Consider the following 25,596-nt stretch of genomic DNA (forward strand, 5'->3'; position numbering starts at 1 on the left):
TTTATCCTTTCCTCTGCGACCGCTCCCAAGTCCCGAAGACGAAAGAAGGAGAGAGAGAGAGAGAGAGAGAGAGAGAGAGAGGGGTTGGGAACTGCACAAAGGTAAAGCAAGATAACGAGCGCGACGAAAAAGTTAGGTGCGACAGCGGTCAGTGGACCGTAGTAACTCCCCTCCCCCACTCTTCATTATTACCGAAAACAACCTCGAAGCTGTGACGACGACAGCAGTAACACCTCCACGCCCTCCGTTCCTATTTATTCCGTCACCCCTCCCAGAAGACAACCTCCTTCCCCAACAACCCCAACAGCTTCACTCGGAGGGTGCGCGGAATACACAGAGGAGGCGATGAAGGAGGTCGTCAAGTTGGAGGAGGAGAACGGAGGAGTGGTAGACCCTCGGCTGCAGGCCATCAAGGCTGCCATCCGTGTGGTTCCCCACTTCCCCAAGCCAGGTTCTCCTTCTTCTTTATTTTTCACGGTGTCGTTTGCCTTTTTTTTTTTCTCCCATCCTGGTGTGTTGATCTTGGTCGATCGAAGCAGGGATCATGTTCAATGATATTACGACCATGCTGCTGCGGCCCAAGGTGTTCAAGGATGCCGTGGAGATCTTCGTCGATCGCTACAGGGACCTGAGCATCTCCGCAGTTGCTGGTATATATAGTCGTGTGCTCTGTTTGCTTTCGTAGATCGTTCTGCTTAAGTTCTGCTTTCTGGGCTTGGGACTGGATAGACAGTTGACAAAATGATGACCTTCCAAATACATGCGTTTTGTGTGTGCTTTAAAATTCTTGCTTCATTTACGGATAAATTAATGGAGGTCGTGTTCTGCATTCCTGGGTTAGTAGTAAAGCCTAGTTTGCTGTGCATATTTGCAGACTGAAGTCGATCCATGCACTCTGTCCAGTGCTTGGATTGACTTCTTTTTAGATTCATTAAGCTTTAAGGTCTTGAGAGAGACAGAGCTTGATTACCAATTGGGACGAACGTCTGGATGAAGGTACCAAATGAGCATATCTTTTTATTACATTTGGAATAGGTCCATGTCAAACGGGATTTAACGTGCAGAAATTATAATCCGTGCATGCGAGGGGATATTGATTCCCAACAGTTGTGAAGCTAGGTTACTATATTTTATTCTTATGATTCCAGTTAATGTCATCAAACATGACTTTCATGAATGTAAGAGCAACTTATATAATTGCTTAACACTGATATAAATAATGAGAGTAAATGGATTTCTTAACACCAATATAAATCATGAATTTCATGTAGGGGGATATGATCCCCAACAGTTGTGAAGCTAGGTTACTATATTTTATTCTTAATGATTCCAGTTAATGTCATCAAATCATGACTTTCATGAATGTAAGAGCAACTTATGCAATTTCTTAACACTAATATAAATAATCAGATTAACTGGATCGTAAGGAATTACTCTGAGATCTGTTGCCAGTTATCTAATTGCCTATGAGGCAATAAGTATGGCAAGCGTTATTGTAAATGCTTGATGTATTTATTCTTTGTCCATTGTATCATAATAAGTTACGAAGCAAGGGGACTTTATGGCTTAACTATCTATATTTGCTATTTAACCCTTCTGTCCATCTTGCATTGAGAAACAAATTTGTGATAGAAATGCCCTCAGTGTTTAAGTTTGTGGTTATATTAGAAGAGAGATATCTTAGGTTTTTCATTATAATATTACAAATACTGGCTTTGCAACCACAAATTGTTGCAGCGTTATGTTGTGCTGTTGGTATCACTAATAATAACCACACAAATAAATGAACCAAATTTACTTGATGCCACAGTGCTATATGACACAGATATGCTGCTGACATTGTATTTGGAATGTTTGAAATGTGATGCATAGGGGTCCCACATTGTTCAAATAGGTGTCACAATATGCATTATTGATGCCATTATTACAACATGTGCTCATTTGATGACCCACATGTTCTATGTGTGGTGCCATGTCAATATAATAGATGTAAGGGTCCGATGTGTCCAACATGGATGCCACATGCACCACGCTAGTGTGCTGTTAGCACAATGATATTGGAATCCACTGCAAGGATTGCATTCTTGGAACCGACATAACCAGGGTATAAGACAGGTCTCAGTTGGTACCTCTGTGGAGAAAGAAACAAAAAGAATGAGAAATGGTAAAAAGGAAAAGGAATGGATATATTCTTTTTCTGCATTTCCTTGCATGCAACTTGGGTTCACTGCTTCACTGTGATAGCTCAAAGAGTCACAGCTTTAGGGTTTTGGTCCCCATAAATGCGAAAATTGATCTGGAGATATCTGGTTGAAGTGGAATGTTTTGAATTGTTTTGATAAAAAATGAACATAAGCAAAGCAGTAAATATGTCACAACAAAGTATCACCTAGGACTGGGCTGTCTGGTGCTTGCTAATAGTTGATTGATATCTACCACTTGGTACTGTTAATGTGCTGCAATTGCTTTCCTCAGTCTCCAATGTGCCCCATTTTTATGCCACTTTTGCAACATGTAAATGCCATGTCATCACATTGAGGTAGGGAACTACAAGATCTATGTGGTAAAGAATAGGTTGTTCTGTCAGACCTTTTAAACCATAGGTGGGTAAGTTGGAACTATGTGTAATTTAACTTAAAATTTAAAATAAAACTATAATTTTTTTATAAAATGATTTCTAGCAAATGTAATGGATGACTACTAGGTTATGGGATTTCAGATAATATTCCTAATCCAAGATATAATTGTTAAATGGTAATTCAGTACATTCTTTTTTGATTTTTTAAGCTGAATGTTACATTCATGTGCATCTGACTGAGATTTGGGAGTCTCAAAAATATTCCTTTGTTGCATAATGCATAATAATTGTTTTGAACAAATTTAATAAGGTAAATGTTTTTAATAGGAGTTGAAGCTAGAGGATTCATATTTGGCCCGCCAATTGCTTTAGCACTTGGTGCAAAGTTCATACCATTGCGTAAGCCTAAGAAGTTGCCAGGTAAGTTTCGTTTCTCTTTACTTTCTTTCCCAAATACTTTTGTTTCTTTCTTCTCTTGTTCCCTCCATGATCTGACTTAGCTATCTCTACTTAACTGCTTTCAGCAGAAATATTTATACAAAGTGTATTTGAATAAAGTGCCTAAGGAGTTGAGGATGAACCCCAAACTCAGAATTTTGTTCTCTATGATGACATCTCTATTTCCTTAAATGGTTAAGGAGTGCTCTCAATCCTGCCCTTGTCTCTTCCACTTTACATTTCTTTCTTTAGTAGGTGGGGGCAAACACAGTAATAGTGATGTCTCCCTTTTTTTTTTTTGTTCATATTTTTAGTTGCAACTCTCTTTATTGCCTTCTGTCCATCTTGATTTTTCTCTTTTCTTTAACATCTCTCACTCCTCTTATTGTCACTTATATTTTCTTCTTTTGATGCTATAAAATTGGCTAAATTGACCAACTTCTATTTAGTTTGCCTGATTCTAACCGATTTCAACTACTTTCTACCTAGAAGGCTTAGAAATCAGCCAAAATTGGATCATCCTTGGATAATTCGTAATCAAAGAGTGTATCAACATCAGAATTGCCTGATCTTGCAAAAAATGGTCACATGCAGATGAAGTATCTCAGATGTACCAAATTCTCATAATTAATAATATGGATGATCATATCATTTGAGTTCTTTAATGTTTTTGCGAGTAAGAACACATTTTATGCTTGTAAATTGGTTTCAAGCATTGATTGACTCATATGCGCTGATGCATTCCAATAAAGGACATGTACCAGATCATATAGTTATGTGTTAGTTGGTTTGTTCTTTTTTTATTTTTTGGTAATATTGAGCAGTACAAGTTGGTATATCACTCAGCAGAATGGTACCATATCTTAATTTGACAAGTTGTCCAAACAGGTATTAAACTGGTAGATAAACAACACCCCTTACGACTTGAAATTTTGAGTTAAATAGAACATTGTGGTTTGGCATGGCAATTGAACTGATGGAATGTTGTTACATTTGAACTCTTTTGATTGACAAGACAACATCATATCACAGTTTTGATCAGACATGAAAATCAATGAGTCTTTAGTATAACTCTGTAATCAGAACAGTTTAACTTGTCAAGTATGCTAATAACTGTGGATCACCAGTTAGAAAATCAAACTGGTACAAGTGGTTATTTGCTAGACTGCTTTCAGAAGTAGATGTTTCACATGTACCTATATATAGTCCTCAAGTGAGTCTTTAACAACATCAAAGTGTCTATCAAAGGTTTAAGAAAATAATTCAGACAAAATGGTCTCTTACACTACCTCCATAGTGTATACATATGATAATAGGAATTCCCAATCCTTTTTTGACATTTCAACAATTTTCTATGTGTTCATTCTCACATATCATAAATACCAAAAAGAAATATATAAGAAGATTTTTGGACATATTGCTAAACTGCCATTCAATCATAAAATTACATAATCCTAAAGAGATGTGCTTTCCAGAGCAACTATCAAAATTAGATATAATTCTGCATGGCACCTAGAAAACAAGAAATGGTAAGGAAAAAGAATGAAAAATGTACCTACTAGTGATGATGGTTTTAGATACACATTATTAATAAGTGTAATCCTGCATATTTGATTCATTGCAAAAGAAAGTTGGAGTAGGAAAAAATTTCACTCACGGTACATGTATGGTATCAGCCATTAATTCATAAGTTCAGAACCTGCACAACAGTATGCATTTTATTAACTTCGTGCTTGCTTGAATATTGCTTTGACATATATTTTACCTCAAAGTTGTAATGTTGACATGGGTGCAGATAAATTTACATTTTACCAACTTATAAAGTATTATGAAAGAAATTTGTGATAGTTTGAAACTTTGAATAGCATGAACATCTGTTAAAGATTTGAGAGATCATATCAAGCATTTAATGCAAATGTAACACAAGTGTAGTCTAGGATTATTAAATTAATAAATTGAATCCCTATATATATATATATATATATATATATGTATATATGTATATATATATGTATATATGTATATATATATGTATATATGTATATATATATGTATATATGTACATTATGTACATATATACATACATATATACATATATATATACATATATATATATATACATATATATATATATACATATACATATAAATATACATATACATATACATATATACATATACATATGTATATATATATATATATGTATGTATATATATATATATATGTATATATATATATATATGTATATATATATATATATGTATATATATATATATATATGTATATATATATATATATGTATATATATATATATATATATATATATATATATATATATAATATTTTTAGTCTTAGAAACCTCAGGTCGTCAGGGAGCCTCTACGCAATTATAATTGTTTTCATAGTAAATAGCTGCTTCATTATTCCTTTGAGATTAATGATATTGTTTTGATAATTTCTTAACTATTGTATCATATTCATTTTTATATACTCTTTGTAGATTATTATCTTATCTGTAATCTATAAAAGTAGCAAGACCTTCTTATATTAAAGAGCTAGGCATTAAAAGATTTCTTGTTGTTTATTTGCCTATATGCGTATCATGTGCTTGTTTACTGCCACAAATCACAGACCATCTCTAATTTATTTTTCTTGAGACTGGGCAGGTGAGGTTATTTCAGAATCTTACGTTCTGGAGTATGGCACTGACTCCTTGGAAATGCATGTTGGAGCTGTTCAGCCAGGGGAGCGTGTAATTATCATTGATGATTTGGTTGCTACTGGTGGGACACTATGTGCTGCAATAAACCTTCTAGGTATTGTTCATTGGAACCTTGTATGTGCTAAATATTTGTTGTTTATCACTGGTAAAATTTGCAATAACATATTTTATATTTTATAGATTAATTTTTTGAATGATGATTTCCTTCGTGTAACCACATAATCATATAATAGTCAATATACGGCCATTTTTTCTAGTGATATTCCTTAGGTATTAACTTCAATGTGGGTTACTTAGGTGATTTATATATCAGTTCTTATATAGTTGTTTAGCATTGTGATTGCTACAAACTTTTCTTGGTTGAACATTGTCATGATGATCCCCTTTCTAACATGAAATTTTAACGTCCATTTGTATGTCTTGGTTGAACATCCATTTGTATGTTTTTCAATCATATTTTATATTGAAGTATGTTAATATCATTCAAAATAAGAAACATTTTGTTATCTCTATTTTCTAGTCAGTGGACTTAGATTCGGTTGCCAAACCAATACTCAAAAACTTGATTTGTAGTAGACCACCCCACATGGCTAGACTTTTTACATGTAATTTTGGATATTCAGAAGAAATTAATTGTAAACAATTATGCACTAGTAATAATAATAACAACAAAGCTGTAAAGTCTTGACATATTAGATGGATCTTTTGCCACCATTAAGATATGTAAGGAGTCATATGTTTGGTTAAGCTAATAATCTTTATTTATAGTTATGAGGAAGCTCTTCATTTCTTCTTTGTAAGTTTGAGATGCCCTCATCGGTTATATCTTTATGTTTGATATTTTATTTTAAACAACATAAGTTAGCTTCTAATAGTGGAAATCTTCGTAAATTCTATTTATTATGTTGGTAAATTAGCTTATTTAACAAGTGAAACCATAACTACCAAACTTGTGGCAAAAACCATAGTGTGAAAAGAATGACCTACAAAATTTAAATTCTTTGTTTGTTTTCAACATAATATAGTACTTAAAACTGTAGTATTCTTTTTGTATAAATGTGATAGACTTTGGTTTAATGTTAAAGGCAATTTTAATAGTCGTTAAAAGAATATTAGAGCTTCCAAGGAAGAAAAACATGCCAAATAGGAATATTTATTGTATTTGAACCATTTTTTATAAGACTATTGGGTAAGTTTTAGTACTCACTAAATTGAGATGTGTTTTTTTGCCTCTATAAAAGGACATTCAATGCCATATTTTATTATTAGATATTTACAATTTTAGCAACAGTCGCATATGACACAGGTAATATGTTAATATAGTTTTATCCAAGGTTTTTAATCTTGTACAATACCGACTATTGAACGGTATGTCAGGGCATATCGAGCGATACACCTAAAATAGGCATAAAACCCTCCAAAAAAACTAAAAAATAGAAAAAAATTAGGATAGCGTTTTAAAGTTAGAAATACATATATATTTAATATAATTTTAACAAAACTAGTGTAAATTAGGTAAGAATAATATCGTATATCTTTTTCAGGCTATGAAGAATAGTGTCTAATTTCGAATAAGTTAATATTAAACATACTAGTCACAACATTAAAGACCTTAATTACTTCCTAATTAATACTATTCTACCATCGAAAGCATATCAAACAACATATTAGACATTAAGTCATACACCACATAGAATAGACTTAATCATCTTATAATGTTAGGATCAAGAGCACTAAGAGGGCGGGGAGGGGGGGTGAATTAGTGCAGCGGATAAAAACGTCAACTTTGTCAAATCTCTCGTACGATAAAAATCATTTCTGACGTAAAACCGATTTCGGAAACTTAGCTTGAAAGCATACGTAAATGTATTTAAGGCAGTAAGCTATTGAAGGGGTTTGCAGTAAGGTAATAGCAGGAAACAAAATGCAAACCAGAGAAGACGGGGGTTTATAGTGGTTCGGTCAATCGTGACCTACATCTACTCCTCCGATTCCTCTTCCGTCGAGGCCACCGGCATCCACTAACGATCTTCCTTTACTAGGCGAAGATTAACCTCCTTCTTACACCCCTCTTCTCCTTTTACCAGGTTTAGGAGACAACCCTTACAAGCACTCACTCTCCTCTCTAAACAAAATTCTAACACTTAGAATTTAGAGGAGGAAAATTCTAGAGATTACAGCAATGTTTTCTCTCTTTTAATCTCTCTGTGCTTGTGTGAATTAACCAGGGATGAGAGGGGTATTTATAGGCCCCAAACCAGTTTGAATTTGGAGCTCAAAACTGTAATCTCCCGGAATTCCGGGGTCTGGCGGTTGCACCGCCTAGCAGAGCTTGGAGACTGAGCCTCTAGGCGGTGCCACCGCTTGACAGGGGCGGTTGCACCGCTCAGTCTCTCTCGGAGACTGAGCCCAAGCGGTGCCACCGCCTGACCGGGGCGATTGCACCGCTTGGCAGAGTTCGGAGACCGAGCTCAGGCGGTTCCACCGCTTGTCAGGGGCGGTTGCACCGCCCAGTCTCGCTCGGAGACTGAGCCCAGGCGGTGCCACTGCTTGACTGGGGCGGTTGCATCGCTTGGCAGAGAGCTTAGGCGATTCCATCGCTTGTCAGGGGCGGTTGTATCGCCTAGTCTCGCTCGGAGATTAAGCCCAGGCGGTGCCACCGCCTGACTGGGGCGGTTGCACCGCCCAGCTTTCCTGGGAGACCATCTCCTGGGCGGTGCCACCGCTTGGCAGGAATTCTGGTCCGAATGGCTTGATCCATTCGGCCTAATTTGGGTCTATCAAGGGCCCAATTGCCCCCAGATTAAGTTAATGGGATCACCTCCCATTCCTAACTTTAATCTATATGCTAACTACGATATTTCTTAAGACATTTACTACAACTTGCTCTGGTGCGTTAATCGCTTCTTCCGGCGAGCTTCCGGTGAACTTCCGTCGATCATCCGATGAACCCTCGGTGATGCTCCTACGAACTTTCGGCAAACTCCTGGACTTGCGACGATCCACTTGGCGAGTTCCGATGAGCTTCTTTTGGCAAGCTCCTGGACTTCTCCGATTTGTTCCCGCATAACCTTCGACGACCGTCCGGACTTTCGTCGAACTCTCGAACTCCCAACGTGATCATAGTCTTGACTCTGGTGCAACTCCTACTGCATGTCTTACTTCCATCGTAGTTAATCCTACACATGTAAAACAAAACTTCGATCGAGACAATTAATCATAAGCAATTAACCAAGTTGTCCGGCATGTTATTGGTCCCTCGACGCTTCGTCCTATTCTTCGGCGCATCATCCTCTCCTACAGCCTATTGCCCAATCGGCTAGTTGACTCCGCAACTTCGATATCCTTGGCGCAATACCCGCTCTTCTTGGCCCGATGCCCGAGTCTATGACCCGAAGCCTTCTGTCGATACGTCGACCGATCCACCGGCCCGACGTCCAATCTTCTGACATGTTCCTCCGGCACAACATGATTTTTCCTGTTTTAATTGTCTCATCCTGATCGAAGCATCCTGCGTCACTCAAAACACAGATTAAATCATAAACATATATCAAGTAGTTTCATCATCAAAATACGAGATTCAACATATAAATAAATAAAAATCTAGAAAGAGAATATATACCTCTTGATTAAAAAGTTCTTCCACTTAATCCTCTCAGATTAGCCTATTAAATTTGATTCAATCTACAAATTATTGTTTTGTTGAGTTTAGGAGAGTAAAAATATGAGAATAAGAGAGAGATTGTGACTAAAAATGAGTTTGAAAGAGTTTAAGAGAGTGAGAGTGAGAGTGAAATAGATTGAAAAATGAGGGAGGAAAGGGTTTAAAAACCCTTTAGGATGCCTCCAACGATCAAATTACCCGTTTGAAAAATCGTTATCAATTGGTAACGGTCAAAATCGATCGGTACTGCCTGGTACAGGTCGGTAACGATTAAAATTTCTACTGCTACTGCCAGTACAACCCCGTGTCGCCTGATATGAGGCCAAAAACCTGATACCGCCTGGTAGCAGGCAATTCGCGTGTCGGTTTGCTGGCGGATCGGTACGTACCGCATGTATTGGGCGATACCGTATGAAATTAAAATCCTGGTTTTATTTAATTTTTGTTGCTTCTTTACAATGATAACTTCAAAATTTATGTGTTTGGTTGTTGAAAACTTTATTGTTTAATTCACGAAGGTCATTTGTGATGTAGAACATATAGAGAAATCTAGGGTGGCGTCACATGCACAGTTGAAGAACGTAAACAAAAAATCCAGATTTTTATAGAAAAAATAGTCTCTTGTTATCGTGCGAAGATTGGAGCACAAAAACCCGCGAAATTAAAAAACCACGCGTGTTAAGGGATGTGTGTTACATAAGGAGATTGTATATCCTTGAAAACCTGTATATTTATGGGAGAGGATGAAGGAGGTCAACTGTTATACAAATCTCCTTGCTGTATGCACCACACAATTAAGAAGAGGCTGGCCCTTCTTGCTGTCCACACTGCCATAGACTTAGCTGGTTTTGCCTAAGTCGTGCGATACCTTTGCGTGTCTGTTCGCAAAGGTCAACCTACCCAAAACCTTCTATGGTCTGTTAGGACGTACAAAAGAGAAAACAGGTTAGAGAAAGCGTCTCACTCGGGATCCATAAGCAATCATTTCAGTAAACACTTCATAGCCAATGCAAATTACAAACAGACTTTACAAACTCTGAACGGTCGCACAACAAAAGGTCCAAAATGATCCATTATAGATCGAAATCCCCACAAGTGCCCACATGTCATAACCTTTGTTTGAAAGCCTAGGATGACCACCAAAACGAAAGAAAATAGGGTTGCTAAGCCTACTACCAGCCCTTTATACGCTGTGCAAAGTATAAACAAAACCGAAAGACATGGACATACATAAACATTACATCGAACACCCCGTTTACAATTTTGTCCGTGACAACACACCCCAAATAGGGGCTGCTTGCTATCCACATGCCCCAAATAGCTCGAATCTCTTAGGCTGTATTATATATACCTTCTCGAAGTTGCCGTTAAGGAATGCAGTTTTTTACATCCATCTATCAGATCTCATAATCATAGTGTGCTGCTAGATCTCATCCTCAATATTCTGTTATCTGACATATCCCACATATCTCTTAGAGTATCACACGAACTTGCATCGTTTCGTCCTGGATTCCAACTTATCGGGGTTGTGTCTTTTAACGTGGGCAGGGTAGCCCCAAATCTTAACAACATTAAGATCAGACTTCTTCCCTTTCCATATCTTATATAGTGTAGACACTACCGACTTAGTTAGAACTCTATTTAGAAGGTAAGCTACAGACTCTAGGGCGTATCCCCAGAATGAGACGGATAGGTTGGCGAAATTCATTATGGACCGCGTAATGTCTAACAGTATGCGATTTCTCTTTTCGGATACACCATTGAGCTGAGGTGTATAAGGAGGTCTCAATTGGGATAGAATCTCATGGTCCTTGAGGAACTGAGTGAACTCTGTACTCAAGTACTCACATCCTCGATCTGATTGAAGAGTCTTGATACTCTTTCCAGTCTAGTTCTCTACCTCATTCTTATATTCCCTGAATTTCTCGAATGCCTCGGACTTGTATTTCATCAAATATATATGTCTATACCTAGAGAAAGCAAGGAAGTAAGAGTAACCACCTATAACTTGGGTTGACATATGACTATATACATCGTTATGTATAAGTTTCAGTAACTTAGTAACTCTCTCTCCAATTTTACTAAATGAAGAGTTGGTCAGTTTTTCACAAAGTCAAGGTTCACAAGTTGCATATGACTCATAGTCGAATGGATTTAAGTATCCATCATTCATCAACTTTTAAATCCTTCCCTTATGGATATGACTTAACCAACAATGCCACATGAATTCATTGTTTATTTCTTCTTATTTCTTCTTTGACATACTTACATTCATGATATGTAGAGCAGTGTCTATCATCTAATAATATTGAACAACCATTATTCTAAAAAACTAATTTATTTCCATTAATTGTCAAACATGAAATGAAAGTAATGTTTTTGATAATAGAATGAACAAAATAATATGCATCCAATGCAATAATAGCTCCACCAAGCAGATACAGGGTGACCTTATCAATAGTCACTATAGCAACTTTTGCTCCATTGCCCATCTTGAGGTCCATCTCACCTCTTGCCAATTTCTTAGGTCTTGTCAAAACCTGCAACGAATTGCAAATGTGATAAGCACTGCTAATATCCAATATTCATGTGTTATCATAAGATTCTAACAAATGAAGACTGATCATGAATGTACTTGAAACTTCTCCAAGATTCTGTTTCGCCTTCTCTGTAAGGTACTCTGTGCAGTTCCTCTTCCAATGCCCGTCTTTATCGCAGTGGAAGCACTGACCTTTGTTCTTTGTGAAAATATATATGTAGCAGAAATAAATAACATGTAAATTTTACAAAACGTAAACAATCAAGATAAGGACTTCTATCTTAATTTACTCCCATTATTTTCTCGCGAAACACACAACTCCCTTCGGTATGTGAATCAAAGACCCTCGACAGATCTTTAGTGGGGATCAGGATTCAATCGGCGTTTTAACGTAATCTCAAGGGACTAGACCAATCACACTAAGCAAGAAAAGGTATGCAACTCTTGTCGATCACAACTCTTTATGATTCTCATCCTTGTCGGCCTCCGAACCACTATGGCCTCAAGAGACTTGACCAATCTTGATGTTCGGTTAAGTCATCACCATCGTTATAAGAAGAGTCTGATTCGATAATATACCATCGAGGGACTCGACCAAGCATACCTTATCCTCAAGTCACCGGTGACATTTCTATGTTGTAGGCAAGATATCAAATCATAATATAGGTGTGCCTCGAGGGACTCGATCAACTCAACCATCGTCCGGAATCGATTTCTCCCTGTAACGATGGAAGACCACGTGAGTCAATCTAATTTCCTTACGTTTACCGACTTAATATTCTCGAGAGAGGAGATTTGATTCGGTCTCCTATTACGTGTCACACATATACATATTTAATATATATCTATATTGTATGTAAATATATATACATATCTAGTAGGTGTATAAGCAATCACACATCACATGAGCAATCACACCAGATGATCATGGACTACAGCAATGTGATCAAGCCTGAGCCAATGGGCCCAATCACTCACATCACGATCAATGTGTGCAACAGTGCATCTCCATACCCTGTGATCGTCCATCTCGTCTTCATCGGTTCCGTCGGCATCTCGGTGCATCTCCATGCGTTGCGATCATTCGTATCGGCCTCGTGAGTCCTGTTGTTACCTCCATGCAAGGTTTGCCGTACCGGACTGTACCGCCCGGTACGGGCGGTACGTACCGGTCCGACAGGCTAGCGGTACGCGGACCGCCCTGTACCGAGCACTGTAGCAGTGCACTGTAGCACTGTAGCACTGCTACAGTGCTCGGTACACCTGGGTGTACCGCTCGGTACACCTGGGTGTACCGAGCGGTATACCGTACCGTACCGATACCGAGCCCGGGTCAAAACGCCGGTACGGTACGGTACGGCGAACCTTGCCTCCATGCTCCCGTCGCGCCTCCTCGTGTAATTACAACATAATTATAAACACGCAGGCCTGACAATAAACGAGAAAAAAATGAAGGCTCGTAGGCCCTAAAAATAATAATAATCACATCACACGGTCCATGATTATTCGTCCATATCACACATCACATGTACACATCACTACGTAAGAATACTAAAAAATAAAAATTAATTAAACTATTAATTAATTATTTTGCAGTATTTTGGGAACCTTACCATAGGGTGCCCCCATATGGCAGGTAGTCCCTTATGTGGTTAGGAAATCTTAGCCACTAGGGACTACCTTGTGGCCAAGAATCCTAGGCCACAGGGCTGCCTTGTGTAGCTAGGAAACCCTAGCCACCAATGAGTCCTCTATAGCCAGGAAACCCTTGCTGTAGGGCAGCCTTGGGCGGCCAGGAGTCCTGGCCACCAAGGTAACCCCTGCGACCAGGAAACGCTTACCGCCAGGGATGCCCCTTGCAGCCAGGAAACTTGGCTGCAGGGGCTGCCAAACTGCAGGTCGAGAGCACCCTTGCTGCTCTTAACCTTGCTGCTTTTGGCCAGGCCGAGAGGAGCAAGCTGTGCTCACGGCCAAGGCTACAAGTAGCCTTCGGCCAAATTGCAGGGCAACAATAGTTGCTGCCCCTTTTCCTCTGTTTTGCGACAGTAATTTTGGTGACAAAATATTGATCTAAAGCACCTTTTAGCAGGGAGCAGATATGTAGTCCAGATCTTAAAACTACGACAAAAATTACAGCAATCGCGTAAAAATAATTCTATGCCATTGAACACAACATACGCAGTTTAAAAGTCAATCTATCGTATGAACAACCTGGCTCTAATACCACTATAGGGAAATCTGGGGCAACATCACATGCGAAGCAGAAGAACAGAAACAAAAATCCTAGATTTCTATAAAAAAAATAGTCTCTTGTCATCGTGCGAAGATTAGTGCGCAAAAACCCGCAAAACCAAAAAACCACACGCGTGAAGGGATATGTATTACCTAAGGAGATCATATATCCCTGAAAACCCACAGATCCGTATCAGAGGATCAAGGAGGTCATCTATCCTTCTCTCTAGCGGTGATCAACATGGTAGGGGCTACAAAGACTCTCCTTAAATCACTGCATAAATCTTCTCGCTGCATACACCACGCAATCAAGAAAGGGCCGACTCTTGTTGTCCACACGTCCCAAATAGGGGCTGTTGTCTTAGGAGGAGAGGGGGAGAGGATAATAGGAGGTGGCAGCCAAAAGGGGTTTGGCCTATGGTCCTTTAATTCCCTCTTATTTATAGAGGCCCCTTGTCAACTTAACCATAATAGATCCTGCCCTATTGGGTACTGGATCTCCATCCAACTATCCAAACTTCTTAGATTAGTGGATCTTTATCCAATAATCTCTCATTGGCTATTGTTGGATCTCATCTATAGGATCCAATAATTCAGGGGCTTATTGGATATCCAATAAGATAAGGGTTTCAACGGATATCTCATATCCGAATCTTTACTCGTCGCAACACTTACCATATGTGTGTGACCCTTTAGGACCAAATATCGAGCTGGCCGTGAGTCATACCTGTTAGAACTCCTTTTGACTCAGTAAATTATTATTTTCATAATAATTCACTCGACTCATCGACTGGTGATGTACTAGGCTGCTATGCCATAGTCCTATGATAATACAGGGGAATCCAATCCATTGGACATGTTCGTTCTTAGTTACCGTGTATCCATAGTCCCTCATCCATCTAATAACTCATAGATCGTATATCGGGCATGATGCTGTCAGGCCCGTACGGTTTTTACTCGAGTCTCGCTCTAATCGTATTCTCCCGGAGAATTTTTTTTCTCTAAATCCGAATGACTCTGGCAAGGGATTTGTTTGAACAAGAACACATGAGATGTTTCTCTCTTGACACCGAGAGAGGATGATCCTCTATCGACTATCAATAGCCCTCGTAAGGTTGGCTGTCACTCCTGATGATCAGTTGTGTTAGATCTAGAACTTCTAGGCCTATAAGTCCAGTATCAAAGAGTGAAGTACTCATACATGACATCCTTGGTGTCTTAAGTCTAAGGATCATATACATCATTGGGATGATGGAATCACTGTCTGACAATGAGATATCATCAACAATCCAACATGTACTGAGTGAATCAATCAGTGAACTCATTCTCCAATAAGCACCTGCACTGTATCCCTAGTGTTTCCACACGAGCAATTGTGAGACCAGCCGCCTCCATCACATAAACGGGTATACAACACACAAGTCTATTCGGTTATCTCGATATCCCTCTCGAGTAACCTATGACCGTAATTATTTAGAGTCTGTGTTTAAAGACTCATTGGTCTCATTATTGTGATCTCATTACGATCTGATTTCCATTGCACAGATCAATGAACATCACAATATATGCAATCATGCAAGATAAAGTGATAAAATGTCAAATAAATAATAAGCAAAATGAGTGCGTATAATATCACACGTGTCATTACTCACGTGATTGGCTTACAGGGCACTAATGACTAGCAGAATAAAATAGGGAAGTAGAGAGAAAGTGAGGGGAAGGGAAAGAAAGAGAAATGTGAGATAAGGGAGGAGGGAGTAAGAGACTAGGGAAGATGCAATTTTTTTCATTCAAATCTGAAAATTTCTTGATTTATTGACAAGCTCCACTATTCATAGGAGTTTAGGAGCTTTGGTACAATTAATAAAGACAATGATTCCTAAGAGTAATCTCTTAGGAAATTAGTATGCTTTTTAGAAATCCAAACTATGACTTATAGGATATCTAAATAGTAAATGAGTGCACTTGATACAAAAGGAGTCTCTAGAAAGATCAAAAGACATTTTTTCTTAAATTTTCAACATAATTGTTAGAATCTCTAAGCCAACTAATTGATGACTTTTTAGTGATTTCTTTGCCTAGAATAAACTTTTCTGAAATCCTTTGTAAAGCTAGATGGTTCTCCATCATTCTCCCTCGATAAAAAAGAACTTGACCTCGAAGAGTGATTTGCAAGGTACTGGTCCAATAAGTTTGGTGTAAAGTCACAAAGTTTATCCAAAGTAATCCAAGTGACATCAGAAGATGGACGATCATACCACTTGACAAGAAAGTGTTGAGTAATGCTAGTAGCAGATGTAATAAGGCAGTCATCAAGAATTGCCTCGATGTCATCCTTGTGTTGTGGGAGAATCGATGCTTTGAGAGGATTGTCACTTACAAGAACATCGGTAGACAGAGGAGGCTCAAAAGTACCATGATATAGAGTTCAATTCTTCATATTGAAAAGTAACATGATATAGAATTTTTCGATAATGGGGAAATGACCAATGGATCGAGCATGCAACTTATTAAATGAGGGCGAACGCAAACCAAGATATAATCACCAATTTGAAACTCTTGACTTCTACGATATGCAATTACATTAAGTTTGTAACTTTCATTACTTTGGATAATTTTATGTCGAATCTCAACATACCAATCATCAATATGTTGAGCGAAGGAGTGGGTTGGTTCTGAGGCATGATAGTCATGTGGAAGGGGTGCAAGGTCAATGGTAGTGCGAGGACTTATTTTCTGGGTTAAGTATTATTTTCTGGGTTTTTCCTCAACTAAACATCTAAGAAGATTTCCCGAGGAATGGTTAACAACCTCAGTTTGACCATTAGTTTGAAGGTGAAAGGCTAAAGAGAACTTCAATGTTGTGCTAAATAGTTTCCATAAAGGTTTTTAAAAGTAGCTAACAAATTTCAAATCTCTATCGGACACCATGGTTAAGGACAAGTCATGTAATTTAATCACTTCTCGCTTGAGCAACGCCTTGCTTTAAGGAAGGCCAATAAAATCCATCCTTGACTAATGCAATAGTTTTGTTTCAGCTTAGGTGACCTGCTAATCCACCCACATGCATTTCCTAAACAAGGAAGTCTCGAAGGGAGGATCTGGGAACACATAATCTAGTAGATTAAAAAAGGTAATCATCTCAAAGAATGAAGTCTGTATGTTCATGACGGTTTTCATCTTGGACTTTTCAATATATGTGACTAAAGTTTGGACTCTGGGTATACTCTTCTTTTAATTACTCAAATCCTATAACCTTAACACTCATGGTAGATAGGATTGGAGAAATTCTACTAAGGGAATCAATAACTTTGTTTTGAGTGCTAGAACAATGCTTAATTATAAAAGATTTAGGATCCAGTAAGTGAAGTCTCTCGGTAGTTGGGCCTTATGAAGGAGACTTGGGAGTTCCTGATTTATCCTTTTTTGTCGGTTTTGCGAATCGCAGGATGATATTTTTGCCTTTGTATGAAAAGACAAGTGTTTTCTCTTTCATGATTAGTAACATTAAGGTCATACAACCAAGGTCAACCAAAAAGAATATAGGCAACGTCCATTGGTATGACATAACAACAGGACTCATCTTGGTAATTGCCCATTTTGATTGGTACTAGACGTCTCTCTATCATAGGTAGAGTGATTTTGTCAACCCAGTCTACTTTGAATGAGGTCGGATATGACTACTTTAAGGTTTAGTCTTTTGATAGCAGATTTTGAGACTACATTCATAGTGCTATTCCCATCAATAACTAATTTGTAAGTTCTTTCCCTGCTTTCGATAAAAGTATGAAAGATACTTGTCCTCTTCCATTCATTGGAATCACTAGTAGTAGAGAGAATAGTACGGACAACATTATAATAGGCATCTTTAATTTTTAGTTCATTTTTGTTAGTTGATTAGTCTTCGGGTTCAACTACTTGGTTTACTTTCTCGATTTGATTCTCTAGTTCTTGTTTTAAGGTAAGGGTACATTGAGGATAACGAGAGACAATGTGACCTCTATTATGGTAATAATGATACTAGATTGAAGATGAACTAGTTTGAGAACCAATAGTTGGATGATTCATAGTTGGGCCATGATTGTTGCTAATAGTGAGAATTTTTGACTTGATAGAGTCACTACTTGGGGTAGATTGAGTAAAAGTTTATTGTCAAGAGACTAAGAAGATACTCGACAAATTGGATAAAGTTTGATATTCTTCTTAATATCAATGGTTCGTCGGGAAGCTTTTTTCTTAGTGTTGGAGAAACTAAGGGAGACTTCCCATTGGATGTCAAACCTCAACCCATTAACAAATCTTCGAACAGTGATGATTTGGTCCTCTTCTATTTCACACTTAGGTAAAAGGTACTTAAATTGGGCCAAATACTCTACCACACTAGAATTCAACCGTTTAAGGTTTAACAATTGTTCAACCATTGGCTTTGAAATTAGGTTGGTGAATATTTTTTCTGAAGTTTTTGTTTCATGAGTCATGACTTTCCATTAAGTGATGGAAGTCTCTCGACGGTGTTCGAGACTACGTTGGACATGTTGCTAATTTCCTAGCGTAACCCTAATAGTTTCAATTTTGCAAATTGTACATGTTCAATATCAATCATTCCATACCACTCAAAGTAGTCTTTTGTGCTATCGAACCAGTCAACAAACATATTTGGGTCAAACCTACCATCAAAATCTAGCACATCCACTTTGACTCTTTTAGCCATTCCCCCCAAATTGTTAGCAAATTGAACTCGTTCACCCATTACTCGAGTTTGCGAATTTCTAGTAGGTTCTAGGAATTCTTTGGTAAGGTCAAAGGCTTGGTCATCAATAATTGTTGGTGCATGATTGTCAACAGGTGCCCTATAGGTGGACCTAGGATTTATTGAAGCTATGGATTGTGGAGAATAGACATGTTGCCTAATCGACTCATCAACCTCATTTATGGGTCATTTTTCACGATGTTAGAGAGCTCTTAGGACTTAGGTCATTTGGTTACATAACTGGTTCAACATTGTGTTTTGATTTGCTAGCTTGGTCCTAAGGGTGTCTACCTCACTCTGTTGGTTTGGGGATTCATCAGAACTGATTTGGTTTTCACCTCGCCGAGTCATGATTCTAATACTATCGACAAATTACCCTTTGGTAATGAGGTTGTTAATTGTTGCAATGCACAATGCACAAGGTAGAAATGTAATGTTTCAAATGGCTTACTTTTTTTTTACTTTTTGTTTTGTTTTTTATTTTTTATTTTTGGGACAATTTTCAAGTATTCAAATTTTAGTGGTATTGCAGTTGTAGCTAAAGAGGAGAGATATGGTGATAAATAAAAAAAAAACAAGGAGAAAACGATGGGAGAAACAATAAAAATCATGATCTAATGAAATATACAATTTTTCTTTTGACAAAAAGTATTAGTAAAGTATTCAAAAATTTACTCGGTATTAAGAGCTACGTGGTCCACCAATTCCGTAGGGATAATCTCCCCAAAGTCTAACTCAACACGTAAGGGGGTTGATGTTGGAGGTGCAAGGATCCTTGAGTATTGATCGAAGCTTTTGTTGCTGGTTGGACCCCAATGGGGTACAGGGCAAGTTTCTTGATGTGCTATGATACCAAACTAATGTAGAACAGAGTAGGGAAGTAGAGAGAAAGAGAGGGAAAGAGAAAGAAAGAGAAGTGTGAGATAAGAGAGGAGAGTAAGAGACTAGAGAAGATACAATTCTTTTCATTCAAATCTGAAAATTGCTTAATCTATTGACCAGCTCCACTATTCCTAGGGGTTTAGGAGCCTTGGTACAATTAATGAAGACAATGATTCCCAAGATTAATCTCCTAGGGAATTAGTATGCTTTTTAGAAATCCAAAATGTGGCTTATAGGATACCTAAATAATAAATGAGTGCACTTAATATAAAAGGAGTCCCTAGAAAGATCAAAAGATTTTTTTTTTAGTTTTCAACACAACTCTTAGAATTTTTAGGCTAATTAATTGATGACTTTTTATTGATTTCTTTGTTTAGAACAAACTTTTCTGAAATCCTTTGTAAAGCTGGATCGTTCTCCATCAGTTTGTTCTTTAAATGATTGCTTTTTGGTTGGTTGTGATGAGTTTGACACTCCTGTCAGAGTTGTGGATGCCATGAAGTTGCTTGCTAGTGGCAAATTTAGGTTCACAGGACCGCTAGGAAAAGAAGCTGATGGAGTTAATTATTAATGTAAAGGAAAAAGGCTTTCATTGTTTTTATAAAATAAAAAATGTTATTGTAGATGTTGGATGTTGGCTCCAAAGGGTTCTTTTCTTTTGGAACTTTTCTTAGTTTTATTGTTTTATTTTTATAAATGTTGCTGTCATTGTCTTTCTTTACACTACTTACCGGTATATACTAATTCCATTTGCTTGTAACAATTTGTACTGTCAGAGCGTGTTGGAGCTGATGTGGTTGAATGTGCATGTCTGATTGGTTTACCTAAATTTAAGGTACTCTCCAAATGACTTTATTGTTACTTCATCTTTGATTTTATTCATTCTTGACTTGATAGTTTTTATTTAAAGCCTTCTAAAATATAAATTGATTTTGACTTTATATAATTGACAGTTTAAAGTGTGTTGTCATGCATGGTTTGAGATGGAATGAGACATTAAAGCACCTCACTGAGCACTTGAAAGTGCTGACTGCTTAAGCACGTTACATCCATATTTCTCGCATATCCATGATGGGAACTTATACTATAGTAGATAAAAGAATAATATAAAAACTCAAATTATAACTGACACTAATAAGAATATGATCCGCATCCATGCAATATAAGTTATCTATTTAGACAATAACTTAGATGAAGGATTTGAATCACAATCCAATATCCTGGGTAGTATACTGACTGTATTGCTTGGTATCATTGAAAAATAAAACTAAATACCTGTGTAACCTATATGTTTGGGCACTTATCCTTGGTTGGAATGATCAATATTGATCAGTATGTATCAGTATGATCAATATCGATCAGTATGTTTGGGTACTTATCCTTGGTATCACTGATTCAGTCCAATTAGTATTTATAGACTTGCCTTAAGCCCACATCCCTATTTATAGTCTAATAGTAAATCCATGCCACCCGATCAACAGTTTATATAACTAACCCTGACCAACTTGTTGCCTTCTTTCCACTAGTGAGCTACCAATATGAAGCTATATGCTCTGGTACCTATCATAGTTGGATTGAATACTTGCCTTTGGTCCACATCTCTGTTTATAGTCTAATGATAAATCCATGCCACCTGATCAACCGTTTATATAACTAACCCTGGTCAACTTTCTGACTTCTTGCCACTCACGAGTGGGTCCACATCTCTGTTATAGTCTAATGCTAAATCCATGCCACCTGATCAACCGTTTATATAACTAGCCCTGGTCAACTTTCTGACTTCTTGCCACTCACGAGCGGGTCCACATCTCTGTTATAGTCTAATGCTAAATCCATGCCACCTGATCAACCATTTATATAACTAACCCTGATCAACTTTCTGACTTCTTGCCACTCACGAGCTAGCCTAGATGATTTTTGAAGTATTAACCGTGCCACATAGGACAACTAATTTGGTTAGTTACATCCTTACATGACCAAAATTAAGAACATTAGGAAGGTAAGTACACCAGCTAGTGGAGGAATGGAAATGGTCCTTTGATTGCCATGACAATTGATTGATGAGTAGTCGCAGAAATTGCTTGCTTTCTGTGACAGTTTATTCTATGTTTCTAGAGGAAAAGTAGAATTTTTTAAGATCATTTCTTCTAATGAAATTTTGAACAACAGAATTAAAGAGGTGGCGAAGATTAGATTCCCTTAAGAGATAGCAGGAAAAGATACTGCACAATGTTTGGAACTTTTGAACTCCTAGGAAAATTTTGTGCAGTTTTTTTTTTTTCCATCATCCATGCCATTCTGATCATATCGGTTGCTATGAAGCAGAAACAGATTGAGTAGATTTCATGGATGATTTTAACATAGTTTTGCTTCCAAACCTCCACTAGGCATTAACCAGTTAAAGTTGGTTCAAATTAACAGATCGATTGGTAAAGATTTACTCGACTGGTTCCAGATTAATGCATGCAAACATGGAGAACCTTCTATTAATTTTCAAGACTTCGACAAATTTCTAAAACAAGGAGAATTGGCACGTTCTGCTATAAAGTTCAGCGATCTTCTCATATGGTTCCATAACCTTTGGCATTGTGCTTCTAACATTGAATCATCTTAGTCAGGGGAGATTAGGCAATGAACACTGCCTGCTGGAGAATGTTGGTTCGTTTATCCGCTTCAAACATTCCCACTCTTTTTTTTTATAAATCAAATGAGGCATTGCCTCTTCATAGTACTTATACTGGAGGAAATCATTTTAAGAATTGTTCTAGTTTCTTATTATGTGTTTGGATAGTTTTATTGACTTTTTTACTTTTAGGGTGGTTGCTGGCTAAATGGAAAACCGGTGTATGTACTTGTTGACTGCCGACAATAGGATGTCATCCAGGTTTGCTGCATTGTTGTCTTGGCCTTACAATTTTACATTAAATCACTGCTTCTATCTTAAGTGTCAACTAATGTCACTTCTTTTTATAAATCATCATTCAAAGTGCCAAACTTTTGCTTTTGTCGTTAAAACTTTCAAACTACAGTTTTCATTGCAAAAGATAGACACTCACCTACAAATCTTATATTTGGCAGATATTAGTTGATTGACTAGTCTCCTTTTAGTCTTAAAAGTTGACCAGAACTTCAATGAATTAACATTCATGATCAATTGATAAAGATATTTGTGTATCAACAAAGAGATGGTAATTAAGATGGATGCTTTTCTATTTATGGAATGTGCCACATGTTTTGACTTTTGTTACTTGTAAATTATGTACATACATGGGTTGGATACAAATTATGATAGTTACTAATGGACATGTTAGATTATTATTGAGGTAAAGGTGTTTATTTATATTTGGTGGATGGGGATACTGAGGTGGATGTGGAGCAGGAATACTAGAAATGATAGAATATGATATAAATACATATGTGAATAATTAGGACTAGTTCTTGCTGAGATTACAATAAGGTAAAAATATTTGTGGCGTAAGCATGTCCATAGGAGATATATAGTAAGTCAATTAGGAAACAATAGGTTTTGATGGATCTTAGTTTGACTTAGGATGGTGCCATATAAGGAGGTCAATGGCAGGAAAAGCTCGATATAACCAACTCCAAATACTAATGAATTTCAAATTAAACATAGAAAGTACCTGTTCTTTTTTAAACATCAATGCAGAATAAGTTGAAAGCTTCTAATAATGACAAAAGCAATATAAATAAGGAAGTACCTGTTGGGAATATGATACAGAAACTTTAAATCTCACCAACAACCAGTGAGGTTGCATGAAGTAATTACCTCAGAAGAAAACATTTCTATTCAAAATTCATCCAGTATTTGGTTAATTCATAAGCTTTTTGACTATCCATCTTTTTGAAACAAAAAATAGTTCTCTAACTTTACATTTATATGGTGGAAGCAACCACTGTTTACTTGTGCTATATTCAATGCTTTAACTGATTCTGTTTTACTCAAAGTGGGATTCCTATTCAACCAAGATAAATATTCTAAACTTCTACAATGTAGAACTTATATCTTTGCTTGCAACAATGCTAACATTGTTGCACATAATAAACTTGCAGAGTAGATGTGACATGTCTTCAGTTGTTCAGTTCAGTACGAAGATAAAAACATTGCATGTGGAATTCTCATACTTGAATGACTAAGAAAAACTGTTGTAAGAAAACAGAATGAAAGAGAGTTATATCTTATGACTCTGTTGCAAGCTTGTCATTAGCATTTGTAATTTTGAGTAATTTTAACCCTTGGAACTTTAAAACTTGTTTTAATTTCATGAGATGACATAAGAAGATTTTTCCAACAAGTGTCTAAGTAGCATCTTCCGGAAAAGATGTCCATCCTGGACTATTTTCATTCTCAAACACTTCATCTATAAAATCTCCCAATCTAAAATTTAAATTACATCATCCTATTCACTGATGTGTTCCAGCAATGAAAATATCTTATTTGCATATTTATTTATTCTGCAACTAGATATCTACAAAACAACTTGAAACGGAGCATCTAATAGCAGTTCATGGGAGTCATCAGTCAATACAGCACAAGAAAGAGCGTAATGCATCTTACCTGACATATACCTGTCATTGGTGATGAAGGTGATAATACCACACAAAAAATGTTCAAAAATTTTAAGCAATTTAACAAGATATGGAAATTTCTTTTATGTGAAATTATGGGTCCTTGGGCTTTCTAGTATTTAAGGAAGCAACGTTTTCCTTTATTATATCTGGAATACCAACTTGTGTTTCTTTTATCACATTGTTTGAGTTTTAATTGGTTATAGGTTTTTTTTGTCTATTGTGATGTTTCAGGATAAATTTTGGTTAGGGAATATTTACATACAAGCTTGTGATCCAAGGTTGCAACGGATATGAACTATTGTGGGCAAGCAGTCGATGTTTGATGAGTCGTGGTAGAATAGTTATGGGTAGCTTTACATGTTCAGTAGTCCTGGGGTTCTCTATGAAAATTCTGGAGTTCAGTTAATTTGTCTTCTTTTTCATTGTTCCAGTTTTGCACTAAGAAATTTGATCTACATACACTTGGACCTTAAAAGAAATTTGAAATAAAAGTTCATTTTCTTGGAAATCATTTACGTGTGATGAAGTCAGAGGTGTAAATCTCCCCTCTTCACGAAGTTTTTCTACAGACCTGAAAAACTAACTTGTGGTCTATTGGCTTGTGGACAAGTTCTTGTCCTGTGCATTGTTTCCCGGTTTGTTATCATTAACTTGTATCAGAACTGTGCCATTAAGTAGATATATGGTCTTCAATTTATTAACATTGATATATATATTCTTTCTTTTCGCCTGTTGATACTTGTTTTGGGCTTGCATATACATTTTATCTTGATGGAGCAGAGTTGTGGCGGAGCGAGCAAGAAACTTAGAAGGGGCACCAAACACATGCTGTAATTATGGATGCCTAAAGCAATCAAATTTATGTCCATTGATGCTGTTCTCGCATGTACTTCCACATGAATTACCTATGTATTTGGCTTGTGCTAAAATGGTGAGGCTCTTCTTTTTGTTCTTTTAACAACTTCATCAATGCTGCAACTTCCGTAACTCTGAGCAAGAAAACTTGTTATCCTTCTAAGGAATTTTTTCTTTTTCAAGCATTTCCTTTTGTCTTGCTCTGTCAATCCATTTCCATCTGGCTCTGGTGTGTTTGTCTGAAGAAAATTATTTGAAACCCTAGCAGTAGTACATTGCTTAGTCTTTTGTGCCAGTCTGTGTTCTTTGATTCCTTGTTAAAATCCATCTAATTTATTTTCGCCTT

At 37.1% G+C, this 25,596-nt stretch overlaps 1 protein-coding gene across 3 annotated transcripts; it reads left to right on the forward strand.

The window, feature by feature from the left end:
• LOC135584226 (adenine phosphoribosyltransferase 4-like) lies at positions 1-25,374 on the forward strand. Of its 3 annotated transcripts, XR_010498587.1 has the most exons (8): positions 21-451; positions 540-650; positions 2,906-2,998; positions 5,683-5,832; positions 20,582-20,640; positions 22,621-22,689; positions 24,289-24,410; positions 24,627-24,906. XR_010498587.1 is itself a non-coding variant. In XM_065162661.1 (7 exons), exons 1-6 carry the CDS (start codon positions 346-348, stop codon positions 22,675-22,677), a joined length of 576 nt encoding a protein of 191 aa, XP_065018733.1. In that variant the 5' UTR covers positions 1-345; the 3' UTR covers positions 22,678-22,689; positions 24,627-24,906. The 3 variants fall into 3 exon arrangements, 2 of the variants coding, with proteins under 2 accessions (XP_065018733.1, XP_065018734.1); XM_065162661.1 differs by lacking the exon at positions 24,289-24,410 and having other exon boundaries at positions 1-451; XM_065162662.1 differs by lacking the exons at positions 24,289-24,410; positions 24,627-24,906 and adding an exon at positions 25,176-25,374.
• Positions 25,375-25,596: the final 222 nt, after the last annotated feature.

Source organism: Musa acuminata, chromosome BXJ3-8, assembly GCF_036884655.1.
Source record: "Musa acuminata AAA Group cultivar baxijiao chromosome BXJ3-8, Cavendish_Baxijiao_AAA, whole genome shotgun sequence".
Classification (NCBI taxonomy): Eukaryota; Viridiplantae; Streptophyta; class Magnoliopsida; order Zingiberales; family Musaceae; genus Musa; species Musa acuminata.

Excerpts from the sequence above, each read along its gene's own strand:
- LOC135584226 (XM_065162661.1), top strand. The coding sequence starts at position 346 with ATGAAGGAGGTCGTCAAGTTGGAGGAGGAGAACGGAGGAGTGGTAGAC. Across the intron at positions 651-2,905 it reads GAGCATCTCCGCAGTTGCTG|GAGTTGAAGCTAGAGGATTC; the intron begins GTATATATAGTC and ends TGTTTTTAATAG. Across the intron at positions 5,833-20,581 it reads TGCTGCAATAAACCTTCTAG|AGCGTGTTGGAGCTGATGTG; the intron begins GTATTGTTCATT and ends TTGTACTGTCAG.